We start from the raw sequence: 23,181 nt of genomic DNA, 5'->3' as shown, positions 1-23,181 counted from the left end.
CGAGCTGCCTCGATAGAGAAGATAACATGTCTTTGTGTACTAACCAGTGCTTGTGTTTGTGTTGAATTCTTACATTTCTTAAATGCTATGACATTTTAACTCCTAAATGAATTGAGACCGTTTATTATGCTATAGCCTACACTTTCAATTTATATTTTTTTCCGGGAAAATGTGCTTTTCTTTCTTTCTTTCTTTCTGTCTTGTCTCTCTGTCTATGTTTAATGTCACAGAAGGGTGCAAAAGACCTCACTGTCGATCCACTCAGTCCAGCTCTTTCAATTCAATCAATCAACGAGTCGTTTGGTTTGGGCATTCCGTGCAACGTTGTTACTGAAAGGAAGAAATCCTTAGTCAAGGCAAGCTCAAATGACCAAATATATCTGATAGAAGAAAATTGTAATAATTTTTAAAGTCAATATGGGAAGCTTTCCCCCAACACATGAGGCAATTGAAGATCTGTTGAACAGGTTGATTCGACGAAAAATGCAATTTAAACTAATATCGAAGGTATACTTTCAGAAGAGGATGAGGACGACACGGAGACCAAGAAAGCATTGGATTTTTTTAAGTCTCATCGACCTATGGACAATTTATCGAATTTGAAGGAATGCATTGAAGAAAAAAAAAAGTACTTTGAGTGTATCAGATCTTAAGCGATAATGACAAAATAGTGGATATCCTGCGTAAAATTACGATCAAATGAATAAAATAAATATAAGAAGAAGGAAAAGGGTAATAGAAGATTCGCTGCAGGTAACAACAAAGTGTATCAATATGCTATAACCCAACAGCTTCATCGAATGAACCCTGGATCTCTGGATAATAAGGTTATGGACAATAACTTAGAAGATTTAACAAAGAAGGAATTACAAGACCATACAATGAAGATATTGATCAGGTATATAAGAACCTATGGGGAATCGAGGGCAATTGTATTCTCAAAACATCAAATGGTCCAATGTTGTTCAAATAATACAAGACACGCTGAATAGAGTCCTTAGTTTAAGATTAAAGATTAAAGTCTAGGCAGAAATTAAATTTGGTATTTACATACATTTTACCACAATTTTTTATAGCTTGACGAATGGTATTCTATCATTGAATTTTTTTACTGTGTCTTGACCAACTTTTACGAAATATGACTTAAGGTATTGCATTTAAACCATTTCGTAAATAACAGTATTATACTGTAGAAAAAAGGACGGTGGTTTGGGCATACCTAGGATTGCTAATGCCATTTCTTTACTACACTAAAAATGGGCCATAAGTGGATCAACAGTAGTGACTATTTTGTAAGTGAATTGTATACTAAAAGCAGAGTTGTTGATATAATATCACTCACAGCTACATCTTTTAATGTTAAATGCCCAACAACAGTAAGAACTATTGAGAAATGTAGAGTTTAAAAGATAACTTGACATATGGTCATCTCTGCCTTTCCAAGGAAAAGACACTGTATTTTGGTAACGATAGAATCTCAAATTCCACTTTTTATAATGCCCGAATAAAGATTTATTGATCTTATTAACAAGTAAGATACGCACTAATACTTTCGGCACCAAAGTAGCCTTGCCTCGGGCATCAAACATGGATGTTATATTATGCAGACGATGTAGAATAAAAGAATGAAACATTGGCACACGTATTAAGTGAATGCCTCGAGAAAAAGAAAAAAGAAAATAATTCAGAAACCTAACGAGCTATTAGACTTACTATAAGTTAAAATAAGAGATCAATCATAAGGTAAGCAGGAACGTGAAATTAAATTAAACAGTAGTGAAAGGTGTAAAACAGATATTATTATAGTCAGAGGTGATGAGGCAATTATTGCCGACATCACAGTACGTTTTGAACAGAATAATTGTGAAAATATATTTTACGTTTTGAACAGAGTTACTTTGAAAATTGTAATAGGATTAGCCCATTGGCGCGATGAACCAAAGTCCGTCCTTCAGTTACAGCTACTGGTGAAGAGAACGTTCCTAGCAAATAGCGGCATCTCCAGAATCGGTGTCTGAGCGTTAACGCTGGCTCACCCCCCTGACCGTTCGATGTCGAAGCACAGCGATATACCGAATCTTCCGATATGACCAAAACCGGGCAGTCAAAGCTATTTCTGGGAATCCCTGCAAATCAGGCGGTTAAATCTTAGCCCTATTACCTTAGTTACGTTCAAAATTTCGTGCTGAGGTACAACGTAAACTCCCGGACCCAGTAGCACATGTTAGTCGTTCACTTGGGAGAGACCAGTTAAGACTGCATATAATTGAGTAAAACACTTCACCTGAAACGACTTCACGAACTTCAGCAACATCATTATGAGATCCGGTAACCAAAACTCGTGCATTTTTACGAGTAATACGTCAGAGGAAGTCAAGTATGTGATATGATCCCTTGTAGCCAAACAGTACCTTGTGCGATCTCGGATTCGATTCTTGGTATGGACATAAATTTAACGGTTTTATCCTGAACTGCACTTCAGTTGAGTAAGTACTTCAATTGAAAGAGCAAAATATCACACTTTGTTTCTCAGTCCACAGTTTCATTGTCAGATTTGTACAGGGATTGCTTTATTTTCATCTTCTGCATCTATAAACTTTGCTAAACAAAATTTATAACGAAATTGAAAAGTATCGAATTCCGGTCTAGAAACTGATATACTAGAGTTTGGAACAGATTCATGATCCAATTCAACGAGTACCACCTGGCTGGTCATACTCCTTCATGGATTGTAGAACAGGTAATTTAGTTTATTTCTAGCATGCATAAAAAAAAAAAAAAAAAAAGTGTTATGACATCTAAATTTTTTTGCATTACTTTGATTCTCTTATAGTTTGTTCAGAATTAATAATTACAATGATTTATTAATTTTTAGATTAAGTAAAACGTGGAGCTGTTTGTCGAAGAAGGAACGACAAACATTCGACAAGCTAGCGGAAGTTTTCTCGGATAAGGATAACTGGAGGAATCTGCGAGACCATATGGAGAGCTTAAAACTGCCTTGTATTCCTTACTTAGGTAATTTTCTTTTGTTTCTGTCGTGATTTTAATACTTGTGCTGAAATGTCTTTTTCTTGTTATAAAGGAAAATGCCTTTTTAATAGTTTCTGTAATCATACAGATGATTATATGTAGAATTTCTCTTCTTGTTCTAATCTTTTGAATCTGTTCCATTGAGATCAATTTAACATTGTAGAAGCAAGTTGATTTTTTTGCTTCGTGGATTTTACCACCTTCATGGTTTCAAAACCACTCAACACAAGTAATTTGTAAACTAAAGAAAATATAAGTTGTTTTATTAAAACTAGACAGTTTTACGAAATTTTCCTTCTAACACAATAAACTTACCTCCAAGCAATAGGGACCACTGTGGTCTCAAAGGAACTATATTCCATATTTTATTAAAGCGAACAATTTTCACTAATGTTAGTGAAAAAGTTTATTACATCATACGGAAACTCTCAAATGGGGGGTGGAATTTACCTCCTTATCTATAAACGATTTCAACACCATGCAAATGTGGGTGGTTAACGTAAAAAATGCTTTTATTACCACGTTATATGAGCGAACTGTCTTCTTGGAGTTGGCTTTACTTCTTTCTTGCTTCCTGCTTAGGTATTCGAACCCAAACAATACGCTTATTTTTTCTTAGCCTCAGATAAGGCACACGAAAAGGTTTTTTTTTTTTTTTTTTTTTTTTTTTTAAGTAAGGTAAAGTTTACGCAGTAAGTTGTCCTATTAAAATTCAAATGGATGTACTTTCAGCGAATTTGATGTAGTAGGTGAACTTGAGGGTTAGGGGGACACTTTCTGGCGTAGGGTACGCGGACGGCCGCCATCTTGAATTTAACTTTTCTATTACAAACGCTACGTGGGTCATGTGATACATGACCATAGGCCAGAATTTCACCAGAAAACCGAATCTGAAGTCAAAATGCATTTATCTTCATGTGGTAAACAGTTATCCACAATTGCAGGTGTGACTTTCGTATTACATATTGTGCTCAACATGTTGTCCGTGCTGGGCAGTGCACGTGTTCAGACGCTTCTCCCAATTGCTATGGACTCGTTTTAAGGTTTCTGGGGATATTTGTTCACAGGCAGCCATGATACGTTGTTCCAGATGACGAACATCACGAATTTTCACAGCATATACCCTTCACGTCCCCACAGGTAGAAGTCAAGGGGGGTTAAGTCTGGTGATCGATCAGGCCATTCCACTGGTCCACGTCGACCAATCCACGTCCCAGGGAATTGTTCGTCCAGGAACTGACGCACCTCGATGCCATAATGGGGAGGTGCACCATCTTGTTGGAAGAACCTGGGGAAGGTACTATCCTCGGACATCAGAGCCGGCATTATGTTTTCCTGCAACAACGCGAGGTATCGGTCTGCATTTAACGTTCCTGGAATGAAAAACGGACCGACGATCTCTGTTCCCCATATGCCTGCCCATACCATAGTTTTCCCTCTACCAGTCATTTTCGAGGGATCTGTCCAAGCGGGGTTGTCACGGGACCAATAGCGCATGTTTTGCCTATTGACCTCACCATTTACGTAGAAATGGGCTTCATCCGAAAAAAGTATCTGCATAGCAAACTGCGGATTTACCCTCAATTGCTCAATAGCCCACTTGCAAAACTGGACGCGACGATCGGGATCGTCCTCCGACAAATGTTGCTGCAATTGCATCTTATATGGATGTCACTTATACCTTTGGAGCACCCTGTGCACTGAATTGTGACTCACGGCACACTGCATTGTTAAACGACGTGTGCTTCGCTGCGGCGACTTCGAGAAGGAGGCCAGCACGGCAGTAGCTGTTTCTTCGTCCGGGTTGTTTTTGGCCATCCACTACGGGGTCTAACCACAACTGTTCCCGTTTCCTCGAATTTGGTCAATAACCGTGCCACTGCAACATGCGATACCGGAGCTCGTTGTGGATGACGCGCATTGAAATCGGCAGCCACTGCGCGGGCACTCCTCCCGCCGCATATTTTGATGATCTGGATGCGTTCGTCTCTCATTAACGGGATGATTCACAACCCGCAACACAAAAGAAACGCAGTCAAATTCACAACTTCAATTGTGTATAACTGTTTACCACATAAAGATAAATGCATTTTGACTTCAGATTCCGTTTCCTGGTGAAATTCTAGCCTATGGTTATGTATCACATGACCCATATAGCGTTTGTAATAAAAAATAAATTCAAGATGGCGGCCGTCAGCGTAACCTACGCCAGAAAGTGTCCCCCTAACCCTCAAGTTCACCTACCACATCAAATTTGCTGAAAGTACATCCATTTGGATTTTAATAGGGGTGGTAAGGGACTTCTGACACACCCTGTATATATATAACCTTTTTAAATAAAGGTGAATGGCCAGCTTTTGTGTACACTGCTGTGTGTGTGAACTTGGTCACCAGGCATTCCTTACACTTTTCATTTGACCAATCACTGTACTTTGAACATTTCATCATGTAAAAAGTTCGTGCTCTGTCTGAAAGGTTAAAATCTCATAATCCAATATTTTTTCTTTACAGGTCTGTTTTTGACAGATTTGGTGTATATTGATATGGCCCACCCCCACTCAGGAGGACTTGAATCCGAGCAACGACAAATTAAAATGAACAATATACTGAGAGTCATCGCAAACTATCAGCAGTCAACGTACAATGATTTGGTGCCACTGCCACATATCCAAAATTATCTGAAGTCCGTCAGATACATAGAGGAGCTTCAGAAATTCGTCGAGGATGACCAGTACAAGTATGAGTTCTTATTTTTCATTTCTTTGGTGGTTTTGCTTATATCTAAATGTGCTTCTTGGCCTTTTATAGCTCCGGCTCAGTTTCTGGTAGAAACTCTTCCCACTGCAGTCATCCTAACTGGTATTTTTCAGCTTTTATTTCTTTTTCCTGAGTCCTACCATGCGAATGTTCTAATTATATTTTTTGAACTGTATTCTTCTGACAGACTCGTTCCAGAGCTCCGAAAATTTTACGTGTCTATTTAAAAAATGCCCCGTTAGTCCGTTTATATCCTTTTTTTGGTTTGTTTGTTTGTTTTCTCGCGATTCGCCTTGAATCGTGTGTGAATTGCAGGTTATTTTGAATTATGTAGCTATTGCTATACATGATGATAAAACGTGGAATAGGTGCTTTGTGGCATTTTTGCCTCTGGTGCAACACAACATAAGCTAGCCGCACATACATACGAGTCGTCTTCCTTGAAAACTCATACGTGTCAAATTACATTGAAGTTCAAGACTGGGCATTATATATGTATATTCCTTCACTCGTAAAATTGTGTCATCTTCATTTCTCAAATCAAGTGAAAAATTGTGGCTATGCTTCTTCATTACTTCCTTTTGACATAAAACAGCAGGAACATTCACGTCCAGAATTTCCTTAACGCTTCTTAATATGCTGGACGAAAACAATTTTCATTTGTACCATTCTTCCGCGCTACATAACCGTATTGTTACATTTTCCTGGCTTTACGAATAGAATGAATGTGCGTTAAATGCGGTTTTCGCCGTACATGTATAATTTTTCTCTCTGAATTGGAACGTGCGAAGCGACCCATATATGCAGTCTTCCGTGGCGTACTATTACGAATAGGTAAAAGTACTTTTTTGGACGTATATTTCTTTTGACTGGAATAATTATGGTTTTCCAAATACCATGCGTTTTGTTTTGTGTATGTGTAAGTGTAATTAGTATGCCTGCGTCATTAGTCAGGCATACCTTGGGGATATTGCAAGTTAATGTCAAATGTGATTCGAGCATACGCCTGTTGTGAGCTAGTGGGAACACCTCTTTCGCAAAACATAAATTGGACGAAAATCTAAATTCTCCCATAGCGACAGGAGGTCGCTGAAGGAATTTTCACCACGGAGATAGCTGCTATGGAAGTGACCGCAGTTGCCATGTAGAGAACGCATTTTCAAGGAAAACCATGCGGCAAGAATTCCATAAAATGAATGTTGTAATGTATGGTAGGGACAGTACACACTGGTTATCCCTTGTTCCTCACCTTCTGATTACAAAACTTCTGTACAAGTTCTTTGTACACTACGCTACAAATAAGAAGTTTTCTCTAAGTAATAGTCCTTTCTCTATGAGGGTGGATCTCCTGCCCGTAGCATCGCAGAGGTGGGTTGGTGTCTCCTGCCCAGTGCAGCGCGGAGATACTGTAGGATAGGAATCTCTTGCCCAGAGCAACACGAAGAGCTGGAACTAATGTCTTCTGTCCGTCGATGTACTCTTTTATTGCCGATTTTGGAGGCGGAGTTTGTGGAGGGGTTGTAGGGGTCCTTCGTTATTCTCCGTATCCTTCTTCGTACTACTTCGTAGGTGGCTTCTGTCAGCTGTTGGATGATCCTTGCAGAGAAACACACAATGATGTTTACAAATATGAGGGTATATTGCAATATTCATTATAGAGCTGCTAGCGCGAAGCCTCTCATTAAAAAAAAAAAACCCTACCTAATCCATCGAGCACAGGAACTGGGCTACCAACAAATGGAAACGTGTCATGTAATGAGATGAATCCTTAAATAAAAATAAAACCTGACCAAAGTAAACACTTATTACCGACCTGGCTTACATCTTCGCCAATATATATCATTGCCTTTATCACTCAGGCAATGATACGAGGTGTGATCAATTAATACGGTGAATAATTTTATTAGAAACAAAGTAATTAGCTTACATGGATTTTGATTTAATCTCCTTCAAAGTACTCTCCTTGGCTAGCAATGCACTTATCCCAACGTTGAATCTATGACTGAATGCATTTCTGGAAGGGCGTTCAGCTCTGTCGTGGCCCTCTCAATATCAGGAATGGTGTCAAAACGTTTTCCTTTAAGCACGGTTTTATTTTTTTGGGAAGAGTCAGAAGTCACATGGTCCTATATCTAGAGAGCACAGTGAATGTGGACAGACAGGAATAATTTTTGACCAAAAACAAGGTGTGATACTGCGCAATTTAGTGACGGAGAAAGCTATTTGTCCATTTAATTGGCGGTTAAAATGCTTTTCATGGACTCATACGAGATGTTTAGTTCTTTGGAAAGGTCTCGAATAGTCATTCGCCTCTGAACAAATCATTTGTGTCACACACTGCAAGTTTTCGTCTGTTTTTGACGTCGAAGGATGTCTCGATTTTTGTACGTTTTCAACAGACTCCTTGCCATTTTGGATCGCTCATACCACTTGTAAGCAGTCTTCAATGCCACGATATACTGATTTTGACGTTTCGTGAGCTTCTTTGGCACTTTTTGTGCAGCTTAGAACAAAACTTAATGTTTGCACGCGACAGACACTCTTAACACGTCCTTAGTCTTTTGCCTCTGGAAGCCAGCTAACATCCCAGACAGAAAATGTAGGTGGTTTTCAGGCTCCTGTGAAACATGCATAAACAGGCATATTTTTACAGGCGCCTATACATGCGCCTCAAGATGGAACACTTTTAAACGCATGAGAGAGGTATCGATTTTTTTCACAATCGTTGCATGTTCATTTCACGGAAACAGGTAGTTTCCATGTTGATAGGGTTGCAACATTGCAACGTGAAAAATGCGTGTAAACAACATGTAGAGTGGAAAACATGTCCGTAACTAGCATATTCCATGTAGTTGACATATATGTTACCTCATGAGGATCTGATGACAGCTGCTTTTCATTTGATAAAAATGTAATTGGCATGTTAAATACATGGGAAATACAGGTGTTGGCGAATTAGTGGGCGTGTTAACGAAATATACATGTAAAGTACATTGCATTAAGTACTATACACGTGTCAGGATCTTGCATATGTGCATGACAAACTGGAAATGAAATGAAATGAAATCTTTGAGTTTTACGTCCCACGGTTATGCCGGTTAGGCTAAAGGAGACGGTGATGATGAGAGATGAGTGAAATGGTGGAATGAAGAAAGTGGGAGGAAACGGGAGAACCCCGAGAAAACCCACGAGCACAGTGTTTGTCCACCACAAAGTTCACTTGGCGGGGGCTGGGATCGAACCCGGGACCCCAAGCACCAGAGGTGAACGCTCTACCACTGAGCCACCGCGCCCACCCCCCCATGACAAACTGGAGACTTGGTGCCTGAATATTACATGTTTTCTACACCTGTAACATTAATGATTCACTCCAATCAATCTTGTTCATTGCATGCACCTCTTTAACCCATTTATTGGCATCATTTTCCGTTTAACTGCACATTGCGTATAGGTGGGTTCACATTTCACATGTACACGGAGATAATATAGGTAATGTATTCAGTTGTAATCCGATGTGTCAGGACCTTGCATAGCGAATGTCGAATTGGAGACTTGTGCCTGAACATTGCATGTCTCCTATGCCTATAACCTGAATGTTTAACTCCAATCCACCTTGTTCATCACACGTATCTGTTTAATCAATTTATTGGCAATCATGATCATTACATGTTCCCGTTCACCTGTACATTGCCTGTACACTGCACGTAGGGAAGTTACACACTTCGCATGTACACGAAAATTATAAATGTAAAATAACATATTCTACATCATACGTTTTCCATGCTATACGCTAATACATGGTATTTACATGTAATGCGAATGTCACACATGTATATTACATGTTGATAAACAGGCACCTTCCTTGTACTTTTCATTCTTACTGTATTGCGAATATTATCAACAAGCCATTCAAGGTACTTTACATGCACATATTTCCTCCATTTACTTGCATGTGATTGACTACGTGTACATTGCATGTTCTCATTTTAATCTACAGGCTCTGTACAACGCGTGTTTCCGTGCAAAATTTCCAACAGAAGTTTAATACTTTTTCGACATGCATATCACTTGAAGACAATGTGCCTGTAATATTTTCTTTACACGTGTTTTCGCCGAAACAGGCGCCTGTGTAATGCCTGTCAATATCTGACAGGCTTTTACAGGCAGTTTCATGTACAAAACATTGCATGTTTCCTCAAAAATTTTCATAATAGCGGTCAGAACTCATTCAAACTCGACACTGACTGTACCAAAGGTTTAAGCTACCGGGCTTTCTAATTGAAATGGATAAAACATCGATAGATGGCACTGCGCAACTACATTCACCGTACTTTTTGACCACACCTTGTATGTTGCCGAAACTGTAAGAGATTGGTAATAAAAGTTTTCTTCGGTCAGATTTCATTTCTATTTAAATTGTATACGTCAAAGCTAGACTGAGCAGTACTGTATACGCTCGCGTTATGTCCCAACTTCAGAGACTAAAAAAAAAAAAAAAAAAAAAAAAAAAAAAAGTGACTGCGTAATGTCCGCACCCTAAAAATCACAGCTTGAAAATCTAAGTTATGTCTTGTGGTGTTTCTAATACGGTACCAATTTTCGTACTTCTGGCACCAGACACACTATTTAAAAATTTAGAATAAATTATACAAGTGATTGCTTTGTGTTTGTGACTTTACATCAAGCGTGTGCTGCCATGATTGAAAATTATGTTCAAGGAGAAAAAAAGGTAAGCTTTAAATAATTTGTTCATTGATTCTAAATGCCATAAATTTGTTTCAATTAGTGGCCCTCATTTGCTTTTCATTTAATTATTTACTGATATTATGTAGGAAGTTCAAAAGAAATATACTTCGAGAAAAATGTGACTGAAAATTGCGCGTTTCTTGAAGGACCCACGTAATGCCCGCACCTGCATTTTGGCACCGCGATTATTATTATTTTTTTTTTAATTTTTATTATTTATTTATTTATTTTGAAGTGCGGACATTACTCGAGCGTGTACGGTATAGATGATCTAAGTTTGTTTTATTCTCTGTTCAACAGTGAAAAATATATGGAGGTAAAGTTTGACAATATGATACAGCAGCTAAAATTGAATGTTCCGTAAGAGTTGAAATGTAGGAGAAATGAGGATATTCTTTTATAAGAAAAGTTTTGAATATAGTAAAAGGTTTTAATTTAAATCTTTTTTGATGTTTCATGTGTATTCAGTTTAATGTCCATTCCGCTGACGTTTAAAATAAATAAATAAATAAATAAATAAATAAATAAAAAATACCTCGCTCAGATAGTCGACACCAACAGAAAAAGTTATTTAATTAGGCCATAAAATATTTCATGTATGTCTAAAGGTTTCTTTTAAAAAGTAAATCGTTGTTGGTATCAGTACTTTAATCTATGTAATAAATTAGCTTAACAGCTCTGACGAGAAAAACTATTTTGACTTTACGAAATTCTAGCAAGCTTCATCTTATACAAAAGAAGAGAGATTATTTGACTCCGGTTTACCTCTGTACACTTCATAAAGTACATTTAGGGTTTTGTTTAATAAAATCGACCTGCTGTTTATTGTAAATTTAACTCTCAGTTGACAGAAGAGAGCGTCTTGGATGTAACATATACTCTAATATATTGATAGAGTTAGGTGCGAAATATATCAAACAAAAGGTCACTGCGTCTCTGTAGTAATTATGTCAATCATTCCTCGAGGTTTGGATTGCATTTTTAAAAAAATGTTTGCTCAATTTCGTCAATAATGGATGTAATCTCGTGCTTTAGCTTGTTCAGGGTTTATAATGTAATGGGTTACTTTACTTTCCAGTAGTATCAAAGAAAATAATCTAAGGCGTCAAGTCTCGTGATCTTGGTGGCCATGCGATAACAAATGCGATAATAACATTCCTGCAATCATACATGCAATCCAGAATTCCATCACGGAATGATATCATGCAAACATAGCGCTGTAGCCTTTTGGACGATACTATTTTCTATCATTTTAGTGTGTAAGGCATTTTTCCTTCGTTAACTCCACTGACAGGAAGGTAAATCCCAACACTAAAGAGAGAGTTACGCTAAGTGAATGAAAACTAAGCGGCGTATTAATCTACTTGAGGTATGACATTGAAACAGATTATGAGAAGGACATGTGGTGGTGTATACACTGAAAACATAGTTCTTGGTAATGTGTGTGGAGATGTTCATAACATGTCCGTGTCTTTGCGAAGATTTGTAGGAAAGTGTGTTAAGAGTGTAGAATGTCTTAGTCGACAACGACATGAATATGAGTACTAAATCAAGTTTGAATGAGATTGTATAGTAGTTTTTGGAGTGTATGTAGATTCCTCTATCACCCTGCAGTTAACATGGGTAAGAATTTCTTCAAGGTAAACAGTGGTTACTAGTATTGGTCTTTGAAAAAAAAAATTATATCAAAAGACCAAGGTCTAAGTAAACCTGAGTTACTGCAAAGAGATTGGCGGATCAGAGGGCCCAGCCCAGCGTCATTATTCGAACTGGGAAGTGACTTAACTTCAGACGTTCTGTAGCTGGTTTGTTGTTAAACGTTTACGACCATCAAAAGGATATATAATGGTATTAGTTGATCTTGGGTATTCACACAGAGGGCATTTCTGCTTGGGTATAGTGATATATGTACGCAAACCACAAAACCTTGTGTTTATCTGTTACCGAACTGAACATATCCTGAGTCCTACCCTAATTGTTGGGGAGAGAAGTAATATCCATGACAGCAAACCCTTTCATTGTTGTGTACACATTTCATATTTCATTTACATGTTTATTCATATCTTATGAATTACTGTTCATATTGAATGTTCTTGCAGATTGTCGCTAAAGTTGGAACCCCCTTCTCCTGCACCAAGTTCGTCAAGCTCAAAGGAATCTGTGAATGAAGGTCCTAGCGGATCAGTGGGATCACTCAACCTATCACCCGCAAGAGGGTCAAATTCCTTGCGACTTCCGCCGAACTCCACAGCGGGAAAGTTCGTTCCCGGACATCGAAAGTCCAGAAGTTTAGGGACGAAGTAAGTACATTTTACTTATTGTTTAACGTTACGTAATTTCGGGATTTCGGATTGACATGTAATCATTGTACTTCATTAAATAGAATATACTAATAAAAATAGTTGACAGTGTTTTCAAAACGAGTCCTATCCTCAAGCCATAGTGTTAGACGAATATAGTTGAAGATGTATTGTACTATTGTAGGCTGACAGTATGCTTTCGGTGTATGTTTTTAAGCGTTTTCCACTTCTACTTTCTAAGTTCTAACCTTGTATTAAGTTAGAAACGCCCACCTTTCTTTCGGAAGCTCTATATTCTAGTCCGATGAAAGGAATACAGAAACGTAAACACATATTAAGTTTGAGATATTTTTCTGTTACTGCTCACCATCCACATAAATCAAATATTTTTGACAGTTAACTATACTCCTACGGATCGTGCTTTTAAGAACACTGTGATATGGTTGATAAATTGTGTGTATCAAGATGGTTTGCAAAGGTATGTCTAAACTTCAGCAGCTCAGGCAGCAACAAAAAAAGGTCTTACATCAATTCATGATATGCAACTGGTTCTGAAATATACAGGCTGAGCCACAAGGTACAACACACATCGCAGTATATGAAAGTGGAGGTGGACAAACTATTGATGAGCCTGAGAAACACATTGGTATGCTGGAAACAGTCACAAGCGTCTGTGGGTGTAGTTAACGGGAGCAGGTGAAATAATAACGACCACTTAGGAGCAATATTTAATTAAGATAAGTTTAAAGAATGCTAAATCACAAACAGATGGCAGCACATAACTCTTGTTTTCAGTATATTTTGTTGGGAACGAGAATATTCACAATCATTCAACCAACCTCAAGAGAACAGTATTCAAACTTTGCGCAAAGACAATCTGAATTAATAATTAGAGAATAATTCGCGCACTTTTGTGATATTTTGTTTCTTTCATTACTGAGTGAATTTCTGCTGGTAGCATGTTTCTGGAGAGTAAACTTAAGCGTTCAGCACAATGAATAAAACAAAATAATCAACAAGTGCACTGATTACTCTCTTAATTATTGATTCAGGTAGTCTTTAAACGACGTTTGAATGTATTCTTGAACATTGAATTATTATTGAACATTGTTGCTCCCTACAAAATACATTAGGAAGATACGGGACACGTGGTGCTATCTGTTGGCTTTGGTTGAGCCTTTACACTTACCTCAATGCAGCCTTCGGAATGGCACACGCCTATCGGGAGAGTGCAGTAACATTTTTCTACTACATTGGGCACAACGTTTTTACAGGAAGTGTTCAAATTTACTGTCCTGTCATCTAGTGAATATATTCTCAAACACCCTGTATTTATCAAACGATGTGGTAACACGTACGTGTTGATGCATAATTGTTAATTGTTTGTCTTCAGAATAATCAGATGCTGATTTGTGGACATATCTTTGCAAACCACCCTGTATATTACACAGCTGAAACTTTTTACAAAAGTAAAATGTATCAGTATAAAGTTTTGTGCATTTTTCTCTTCAACATTGCCTGATCGAGACTATTGTATGTCCCAATATAATTAAAAATGTTTTTCTTAACACAATCTGAGCTCTTTCTCGTGATATTTGGTAATGTGCTTGTTTTCGGCACGGGAGACCCGGGTTCGATTTCCGGCTGAACCTCATGTGATCCTTACTGCTGGAAAAGACTCTAAACTCTAATCCATCTATCCATCTTAACGCGATCGTGACCTGGCAATACATAAACATTTTTTAAAACTCCATATTGGTAGAAAGTTTTGAAAATAATTGTTTTAAGCGTATGTTTTTTTATATTAACCTGTTTAACATCATCAGCATATTCCAAAAATACGCTCCGTAGAAAAGTATAGTTAACACACCAAAGTTAGGCGTTATTACTAATATATATATATTATTATTAGTTGTGAATGTTTATCGTCCTTTGCATAATAAATATTTCTCGCATGCTAATATAGCAGAAAATGCTTGGAAAAGAGCTACCTAAAGGAAGATGAGTGCTTATCAATATGCATTCATATTTTTAAATATGACTATACATAAGCACACACATTTTTTTCAATGTCTCCGTGATCCGTCTCTTTTGTACATTTTTGCACTTTCTTGTGTAATAAACGTATTTTCACTGAAAAGTACAGGATTTGCAAGAAATGTAAGTTCCAACTGAAAACCAATTGGAATTTCAAAGGTTGGGAATACTAGTAATACATTTTTATTTTAAAGAATATGAATTTTGAAGAAGCATTTACGACACAGATTTCACTTAACAGCAAAATGTGGAAATTCAATTTAAAAGCTATGTTAAGGTAGAATGGGATTGGTATATTGTACATTATAAATGGAGGAAACGACACACGACAGACGTCTCATCTACACGTCGTAATTCGATACATACAAAGAATGAAAAATGCATAACTAGATCAGAATAGAATATAGGTCTCCATCCCACCGTACAGATGCGTCAACCAATTCGTTACACAGTGCTCCCAGCAGCCGTACTCTCTCACTCTGGAAGTCTGTGTTCATCTACTCAGACCACATGCACTGTACCACAACTTACTAGACTAGTATTCATAAATCAAAATTATTAGTGTTTACTACAAGCCATTAATAATAGTGGAAGGGTGCTTTTTCTGAATATTTTACGGGGTAGGAAAGTATTTTATTTCAGGTACTGATTTGAAAATCATAGACAATCGCGATTGAGTCGAAAGGTTAGTACAAAGAATCTGATATTATTATTATTATTATTATTATTATTATTATTATTATTATTATTATTATTATTATTATTATTATTATTATTATTATTATTATTATTATTATTGTTTTCATTACTTTTAGGATATACTCTGTTTTCGTGCACAGAATCATTAAAAAACTTCCAAGTAGTAAAAATGTAGATATTATTTTATCTTGTGCTTATGTATAGTTATTGATAGAACTTACTTTTTCTCACAAATATATTCTAATCATCAGTGTGTCTGCAAAGTTGATCTGTATGTAATACTTTGGGTAGAAAAAAGTGTGATAGTATTAAGTATAGCAAGTATTGAGGTATGGTTTGGTAACTTGGTTCAGGATAAATCAATTAACTAATGATTATACTCTTACAGTGTTGTGTTAACAATTGTTTTATGTGAATTAGATATATATCAAACTTTCATTTTAGATATTTAACAAAACTTGTTAATAAAATAGCTACATATCTGTTAGTTTCTTAAAAGGTAAACTTTTCATGGGCACAAATATACATGGCCAACGTGAACAAAAATTCACATACATAGTTATACATTCTTTGTTTCTTTTCTGTTATTGATTTATAGTTACTTTTCTTTCCTTTATTTCCGTTTTTACTTCAAAAGCTGTCATTAGTACTTTTATTGAAATACTAATAACTAGCTATCGAGAAATATGGGTGTTCATTTTAACACTGCACAACGCAAAGTAGATCTGAAGTGATATTCACACGCGAAACAGTTCAACTTAAATATTGTTTTGTTCGTTCTGTATTATCTTGCATAAGTAACTCACAGGTAAAAACTATAAGACCAAGAACAAGGATTATACAGTTAGATTATATACGATAAGTGGAAGAAATAACTGATTATATATCACCAAATCCTCTATAGGTGCTTATTCAGTGATCTTCAAAGAATGAAAAAAAAATCTGTGGGTGTTCCGCGATTTGAACCCGGGTCAAAGATCTACCGTGCCAATGCGTTAATTACTACGGTACCCAGAGTGCTCTATGAACACTTATACATACTATCACTTTCGTGGTTTTATCGTCTACCTAATCTTTGAGTACAGACTTCGTGATGTAATGTATGAATGTTTAGAGCGCGCACTGGGAACGTAGTGGTTAACGCATCGGCACTGTGAGCTAGAGACCTTGATTCGAATCTTGATCCAGTCATCCATTTTCTTAATCTTTGTAAATCATAACAGTTTAGTTTTTGGATCAGAGGCCACAGAATTGTTGAACGGTCCCTAAATAGTTTTCGCATTTTCTACGGAATAAGCATATCAATACTGAGTTAAGTGATAGTTTGGGTTTGGCTAAGATGTACAAGAAAATTTTTGATTCAAATATCTTGAATCAGGGGCCACAGAATTTTTGAACGGCCCCTAAATCGAGTTTTCATATTTTCTATGGAATAAGCGCATCATACTGAGTTAAGTGACAATTTGGGTTTGGCTCCACTGTGTTGTAGTTCTCCAGATATATAAGGCGTACAAGAAAATGTTTGATTAAAATATATTTGATCTTTTGATCCAAAAGTGACTTAGATCTTCCATTGCTTTACAGGAAATTAACTGTTCATGAGAATAGTCTATTATTACTCTTTCCCAGAGATCCAGGAATACTACTACTATTTAACTGTGTAGTTCTCTAGTACTTACTGGGTACTTCTTTTTCCATTATTTTCCCCTGTCTCTCTCTCTCTCTCTCTCTCTCTCTCTCTCTCTCTCTCTATATATATATATATATATATATATATATATATAAAGACGTAAAATGGGACAAGTTTTACAGTGATTCTCTGTGTATCTATAAATTTCTATCAACAGTTTCATTCGACTTTGCCAATCCAGTTTTCTTGACAGGCTGTTACATTAAAACGTCGTACTCAACGAACTTAGGTGGGAATATAATTTTTTCTCTTTCTTTCTTTTCTTTTCAGTAAGTGAAAGACAGATCTTGTACTTTTTGTAAGTTCATTTTAATGAGTGGAATGCGCATCATGACGCGGTATGTCTGATTGTAGCTTTTAGTGCAGTGTTAAAAGACTCCCATATTTTAGCAAACCTGTAGTAATTTTTTGGAGGGCTTGGCAGTCTTTAAATATAGAGTAAATTCAAGAGGAAAATAAGGGGTCACTTTACGAACAACTCTTCTTTGTTTGCTCTTCAGATTTCGTAGCACAAGCCTTCCTCGCAACTTCCATAAGCAAGGCCATCATCACCATCAATACTTTCATCCAAATATGAATCGCAGTGGGTGAGTTTAGCAAATTCCTTAGCAGTGATGTTACAGATGGTGTGCCTTGTTTCAACCACGGGGTCACTTCTCCAAAGCATGTAGACCGAACGAAATTTCTTGCATGACACATTCAAGTCTGGAAACAGAAAAAAAAAAATCGTGTATATTTATTTTTTTTATTTTAATGCAGAAAATTGTATGTATTTTTTCATTATCAAAACCCATTTGTTGCTTTATAAAAAAATCCCTTGCATTGTTTTGATTCTCAAGAAGTACGACGGCATATTCTACTAATTAATTTTATATAATTTAAAAATGTGAATTCTTTATGATCATATTGCATTTTTACTCGTAGACTGTATATTTTGACGTACGATTTGTTAACATTCAGCACATGTCAATACCAAGAAGCCGAAAACGTACAAATGTAAAAGTGCACGGGAATGGAGAAAATTGTCTTAATTCAGTTACAGAATTTCACTGCTCTGCTTAACCTGCTGAATCACACAATCATCTACGATAGTTGTATGATTGAGTGTTATGCAGAAATTTTAGTGGAATTAGACTACTTCGCTACTCATCACTCTTTTGCTTTAATCCCTACATTTGACTTTATCTTTGTATGGTGTAACTTCTATGCGTGATACGAAATTAAAATTGACATATTGGTCTCTAATATACAAAGAAACTATTTATAAGAATAAAATGTTATGTACCTGTTGCCCTTCCACAGGTAATGAGCATAAACAATTTATGAACATTATCAGGCTCCAAGTAGTCGGATGACTAGCTTCCATTGCCCTGAATTTAATTACCGATGAGTCAGACAAATTGAGGAGGCTATTTGAGCTGAGAAATAGCGGAACCCTACTCTACAGCCCTAAATAACGGCGATCGAAATAGATGTTCTGACGACGCATCTTCCAACTAAAAGCCCATAGCCCATTCTGGACTGCACTGGCAGGCAGTTGCATTTAATTCTCAACATACTATTCAAGGATGACCACTCTATGACCTCAAAAACTTATTTCAGTAATTTGTTATTGAGCGTATGGAACACATTATAGTAATAATAATAATTGAAACTAACCTGAATAAAGTTCGTTCCATGTGTTTTCTAGTCTTATTTCAAGTGCATCTCTCGGGCACGTTTCGTCAGGACTTGGGCTTAAAACCTTCTTCTATGCAGACCTTTACATAGTTTTTGTAGCAACAGCGGTATGTAGATCTACAAAATTTTTCCAATGTAGTATAATTAGGTTAGTGTACTAACACCTAAATCAAACCTGTGTCTTTTACTTTTTAAGGAATCTCGTCCTATAATCTTTTAATTTGCGTATATCTTCCAACACTGCAAGTTGAAACTGCAATATGTGCAATGTTGCTAAATTAAACACTGTTGCCAACTTATCCAAATACAACCTTTAATCTGTAGTTTTTGTGTGTTCTAAAGAGTATATAGGTAAGTATTTACAGTGCTAAATCATGCGGCTATTAATGTAGTTAGTGATATCCTTGAAGAACTGAGATACGATTATCACAAACTACATTAATAAAAATAAAATCTAAGACTGTAAATACTTAATTATACAGTTAATGGTTGTATTTGAATATCAATTGGCAACAATGTTTAATTTAGCAAAGTTGTAAATACAGGGGTTTGAACTTGTGTACTGTTGGATAACATAATTATATGCAAGATTGTAAGATAAGATTCCTAAAAGATTTTAAAAGAAACTTTGATTTAGTTGTTAGTGCACTAACCGAATTGTACTATAGTGGGGAAAAAATTGTAATTCACACCGCTGTTACGAAAACTGAAGAACTGCATAGAAAAAGACCTTAAGAGTCTTCATCCCGGCGAAATTAAAATACCGCTAATTTTACAGTAATTATGTGATATCTTCAAATAGATAAAAGATAATCGAAATGTGGAACAAGAGCGCCCTATACAATATTATTTTACATGAGAAACCGTTATCATGACTCACTTATCTGCTTTCGATTTCGAGCCATTTTGAAAATCGACATTTATTTTCGCGTTTCTAAACAGATGAAAACGGAAAGCCACTAGGTGACTTGTGATAACGGTACCTCACGCAAAATAATATTGTCTAGGGCGCTCTTGTTCCATATTTCAATTATCTTTTATCTATTTGAAGATATCACATAATTACTGTAAAATTAGCAGTATTTTAAGAGTCTTCATCCCGGCGAAATTAAGCCCTGACGGAAAGTGCTCTCGCCGGAAGCACTTGAAATATAGACTAAACAAGAATTCTAGGGAAACCAAAAATGAAGCAAAATATTGAGATCTAGGCCAATAATTAGTCTTTGGATCAAGGGCTACACAATTTTTGAACGGCTCCTAAATAGTTTTCATGTTTTCTACGGAATAAGCACATCATACTGAGTTAAGTAATAGTTTGGGTTTGGCTACACTGTATGTAGTTGTCCAGATATAAGGCGCACAAGAAAAGCTTTCATTGAAATATATTGGATCTTTTGATCGAAAAAGATACATGAGAAGATCATTGTTCATGTTGGTTTGTTATTCTTTCAACAAGATATTTTTTGCCAATTATAATTAAGTTGGTGGAAACTTACGTGAAGCATACTCTTTGAAACTCTGACTTTTTTGAGTTGGCGGCAGCAGTATGATCGAGATTTCAATATCAATCAGAGGTCTGCTTTTCAACCTGTGGTTTCATAAATTGCTAAATGTTATGTTCAGTGAAAACGTTCCTGAACTCCGTCGTTATCACTAACGCGTCACACAGACAATGTTATGGTTAGAGAAAGAACAAGAAAGTAACTGTTAACTGTGATGATTAATGTCTCAAAGTATATGCAAGTTTAGTTATTGTTCCAGCACAGTGAGGCGTTTGAGAATCTACAAATATAGAAACTACGATGAGAGCTGACATGCTGACGATACGCCACCTGGTTATAAACCATCTTTTGGGCTATTCTACTAATGAAATTCGCGTGGATTTCGTAACTCGTATTAAGTTATACTACGTATTTTATCGTACTGTTTAGCTGTAGTAATAAGGGTAAAAAATTGTGAATAGTCGAATGTATTGGCGTTTGAATTCAGGTCCAGAAATGTTATTAGTCCCTTTGATATATTATTAAGAATTACGACCGATCAGTGATTATCTTGTTTTAAATCAGTTTAGGAACTCAGTATCACCTATCGTCGTACGTTAAAGAGCAGCAAATGGGTTTACGATAATGATTATCCATTCTTATGATTTTCTTTATTTTTAAGTTCAGCACCTCTCGTTATTAATGTAATGTAGAAATATTCTTCCAAAATATGGTTAAGGGTTTCTCCAATTCTTTTGGGAAGCTATAAGATCTACCCCATAAGAAAGTAGTTCAATTATTTGGAATCTTGAATACAAGCATTACGTAAATAGAACAAGGAGCTCGTTCAACATTAGTCTTCAAGAACAGAAACTCTGTTGTTGAAATAACATAGAAAAGTAGTTTTCTTTGTGTTTAATGCAAACTAGGGAATAATTGCTTTCATTAAAGTAATGGTAGGCCAAACGCACAATTTGTTATACAAGCCTTCAAATTGATAATTGATTTCAAGACATATTTATTCACTATTAGGATCATTCTGAGACTAACCAGGATTGTAGCCTTAAACTTAGAAATAAAATCCAGCTTAGTTTAACATATTACTTTCATTAATATACATCTTCTAAGCAGTGTAACTCTTTACTGTGCAGCAGTTTTCTCTCTCGACTCCCAGGTACACAACAAATAATACAACGAATGCTTTCTTTCTGGAAAACAAGGTCTCACTACTCATCATAAATATGTTGTTCTGCGTGTTCCGATTGTCTGCGAAGGCAGGCATCAAAATGTATACAATTGCTGCCATCTATTATACAGTATTACTTTTCGTGTTCTGATTGTCTGCGAAAGCAGGTATCAAAATAAATAGAAGTGCTGTCGTCTATTAATTACATTACTTGTCTGCGAAGGCAAGTGTCAAAATGTATACAAGTGGTGCAATCTATTAATTATATTACTTTTCAAACGCGTATAATAAAATCTTGTTCTAGTTTTCAAATGAATTTACATTGAAAAGTTCATTTTATGATAATTAAAATGAAAAATAGCTACTAGAGAAATGTCATAAAAAAAAAAAAAAACTTCAGAAAGATGATGATGGTCCTTGGTGCCGTTGAGTACCGTCAGAAGAAAGCAATCAATCTAACAAGTACTAAAACATTGTTACTGATCATAAACTACTTTGAATACTAAACATCGTGTTGTGATTGACATCTAAAAAATAAATATTTTATTCAAGAGATATGATCTTCCATAATCTTCTAAGGTATAAAATATGAGCGAAAGCTAAATTGCCGTCCATGAACAAGGAATGACACGAAAATACAGTAAAAGCAGGTAATGTATAAGATAAACCTAAGCTAGCGTATTAGTCATATTTTAGTAATTTGTGGAAGAGATCCAAAAGTGAATATTCCAACTTACATAAATACTAAGGCAGATAGGCAGAAGTTCATGAATACTTAAAAAGTGTTTTCGCGGTCTCGTTTGGATTTATTTTACCTAAATATATTACCTAATATAAACTGGAACTTTATTAAGTAGTACTTTGTAACTCATTAGGACAACAGTTTCAGGAGTACTTTACATAATCATATCAACCAAGTAACTCCGTAATTTAGTCTTGCGGAAAATCTATCTGCAAAGTTTCCTGAAAACTTCACAGAACACCAGTACATAATTGTACACAACAGTATAAATGTACACGCTGTATTCTGGATTGCAAATTGACATATTTTCTTATGGAGAAGGTTATTTATCATCCCAAAGGGTATGGAACTCACCTTAAGCGAAATATAACTTCAGCTTAGTAGTGATGCAATGCCGTGAAAACATTGCAGTCACCCACTTTGATATCTGTATATAAATTTCTGTAGCCAATAATTATGAGTAAAACCATCCACTTAACTATCATCAAAGTGTTACCAAGTGTTCTCATTTTGAAGACTAAAGCACCTTACATAACAAAGCATTAGTAGGCCTGGAGTAGATTGCATGCTGCAAATCTGAATTTAACCGTATCCGTACTTGAAACAGTTGGACATGAGAATAACAGTGGCATGTGCTTGATGTAAGTGCATTAACAAACAAAATGTACTGTTTGTATTACACACTGTAGAAACATACTTTATCATTTACGATTTTCATCTTCTCTTTTCCAGGAAACTTAAGGTATTTGCTTGCGTAATTCGCTCATTCTTCTACGTTGCTGTGTGCAGGGACTTAAAAACTACTTGTTGGTACTATAATGAGTATTGAA

General features: G+C 36.1%; 1 protein-coding gene across 8 annotated transcripts in view; it reads left to right on the top strand.

The window, feature by feature from the left end:
- RalGPS (Ral GEF with PH domain and SH3 binding motif) overlaps window positions 1-23,181 on the top strand; it is a 385,336-nt gene that overhangs the window by 314,942 nt on the left and 47,213 nt on the right. For 7 of the 8 annotated variants that reach the window (XM_081744128.1, XM_081744133.1, XM_081744127.1 and 4 more), the window contains 4 exons: window positions 2,876-3,018; window positions 5,545-5,770; window positions 12,636-12,836; window positions 17,763-17,849. In XM_081744128.1, the coding sequence (XP_081600254.1) occupies window positions 2,876-3,018; window positions 5,545-5,770; window positions 12,636-12,836; window positions 17,763-17,849 (657 nt within the window). The remainder of the gene's footprint in view (window positions 1-2,875; window positions 3,019-5,544; window positions 5,771-12,635; window positions 12,837-17,762; window positions 17,850-23,181) is intronic. The other variant, XM_081744135.1, reaches the window with a different exon arrangement.

The sequence above is a fragment of the Thermobia domestica genome, chromosome 17 (assembly GCF_964235325.1).
Source record: "Thermobia domestica chromosome 17, izTheDome1.hap1.1, whole genome shotgun sequence".
Lineage (NCBI taxonomy): Eukaryota > Metazoa > Arthropoda > Insecta > Zygentoma > Lepismatidae > Thermobia > Thermobia domestica.
The sequence above is the reverse complement of the archived record's forward strand: the minus strand, read 5'-3'. Positions and strand labels throughout refer to the sequence as shown.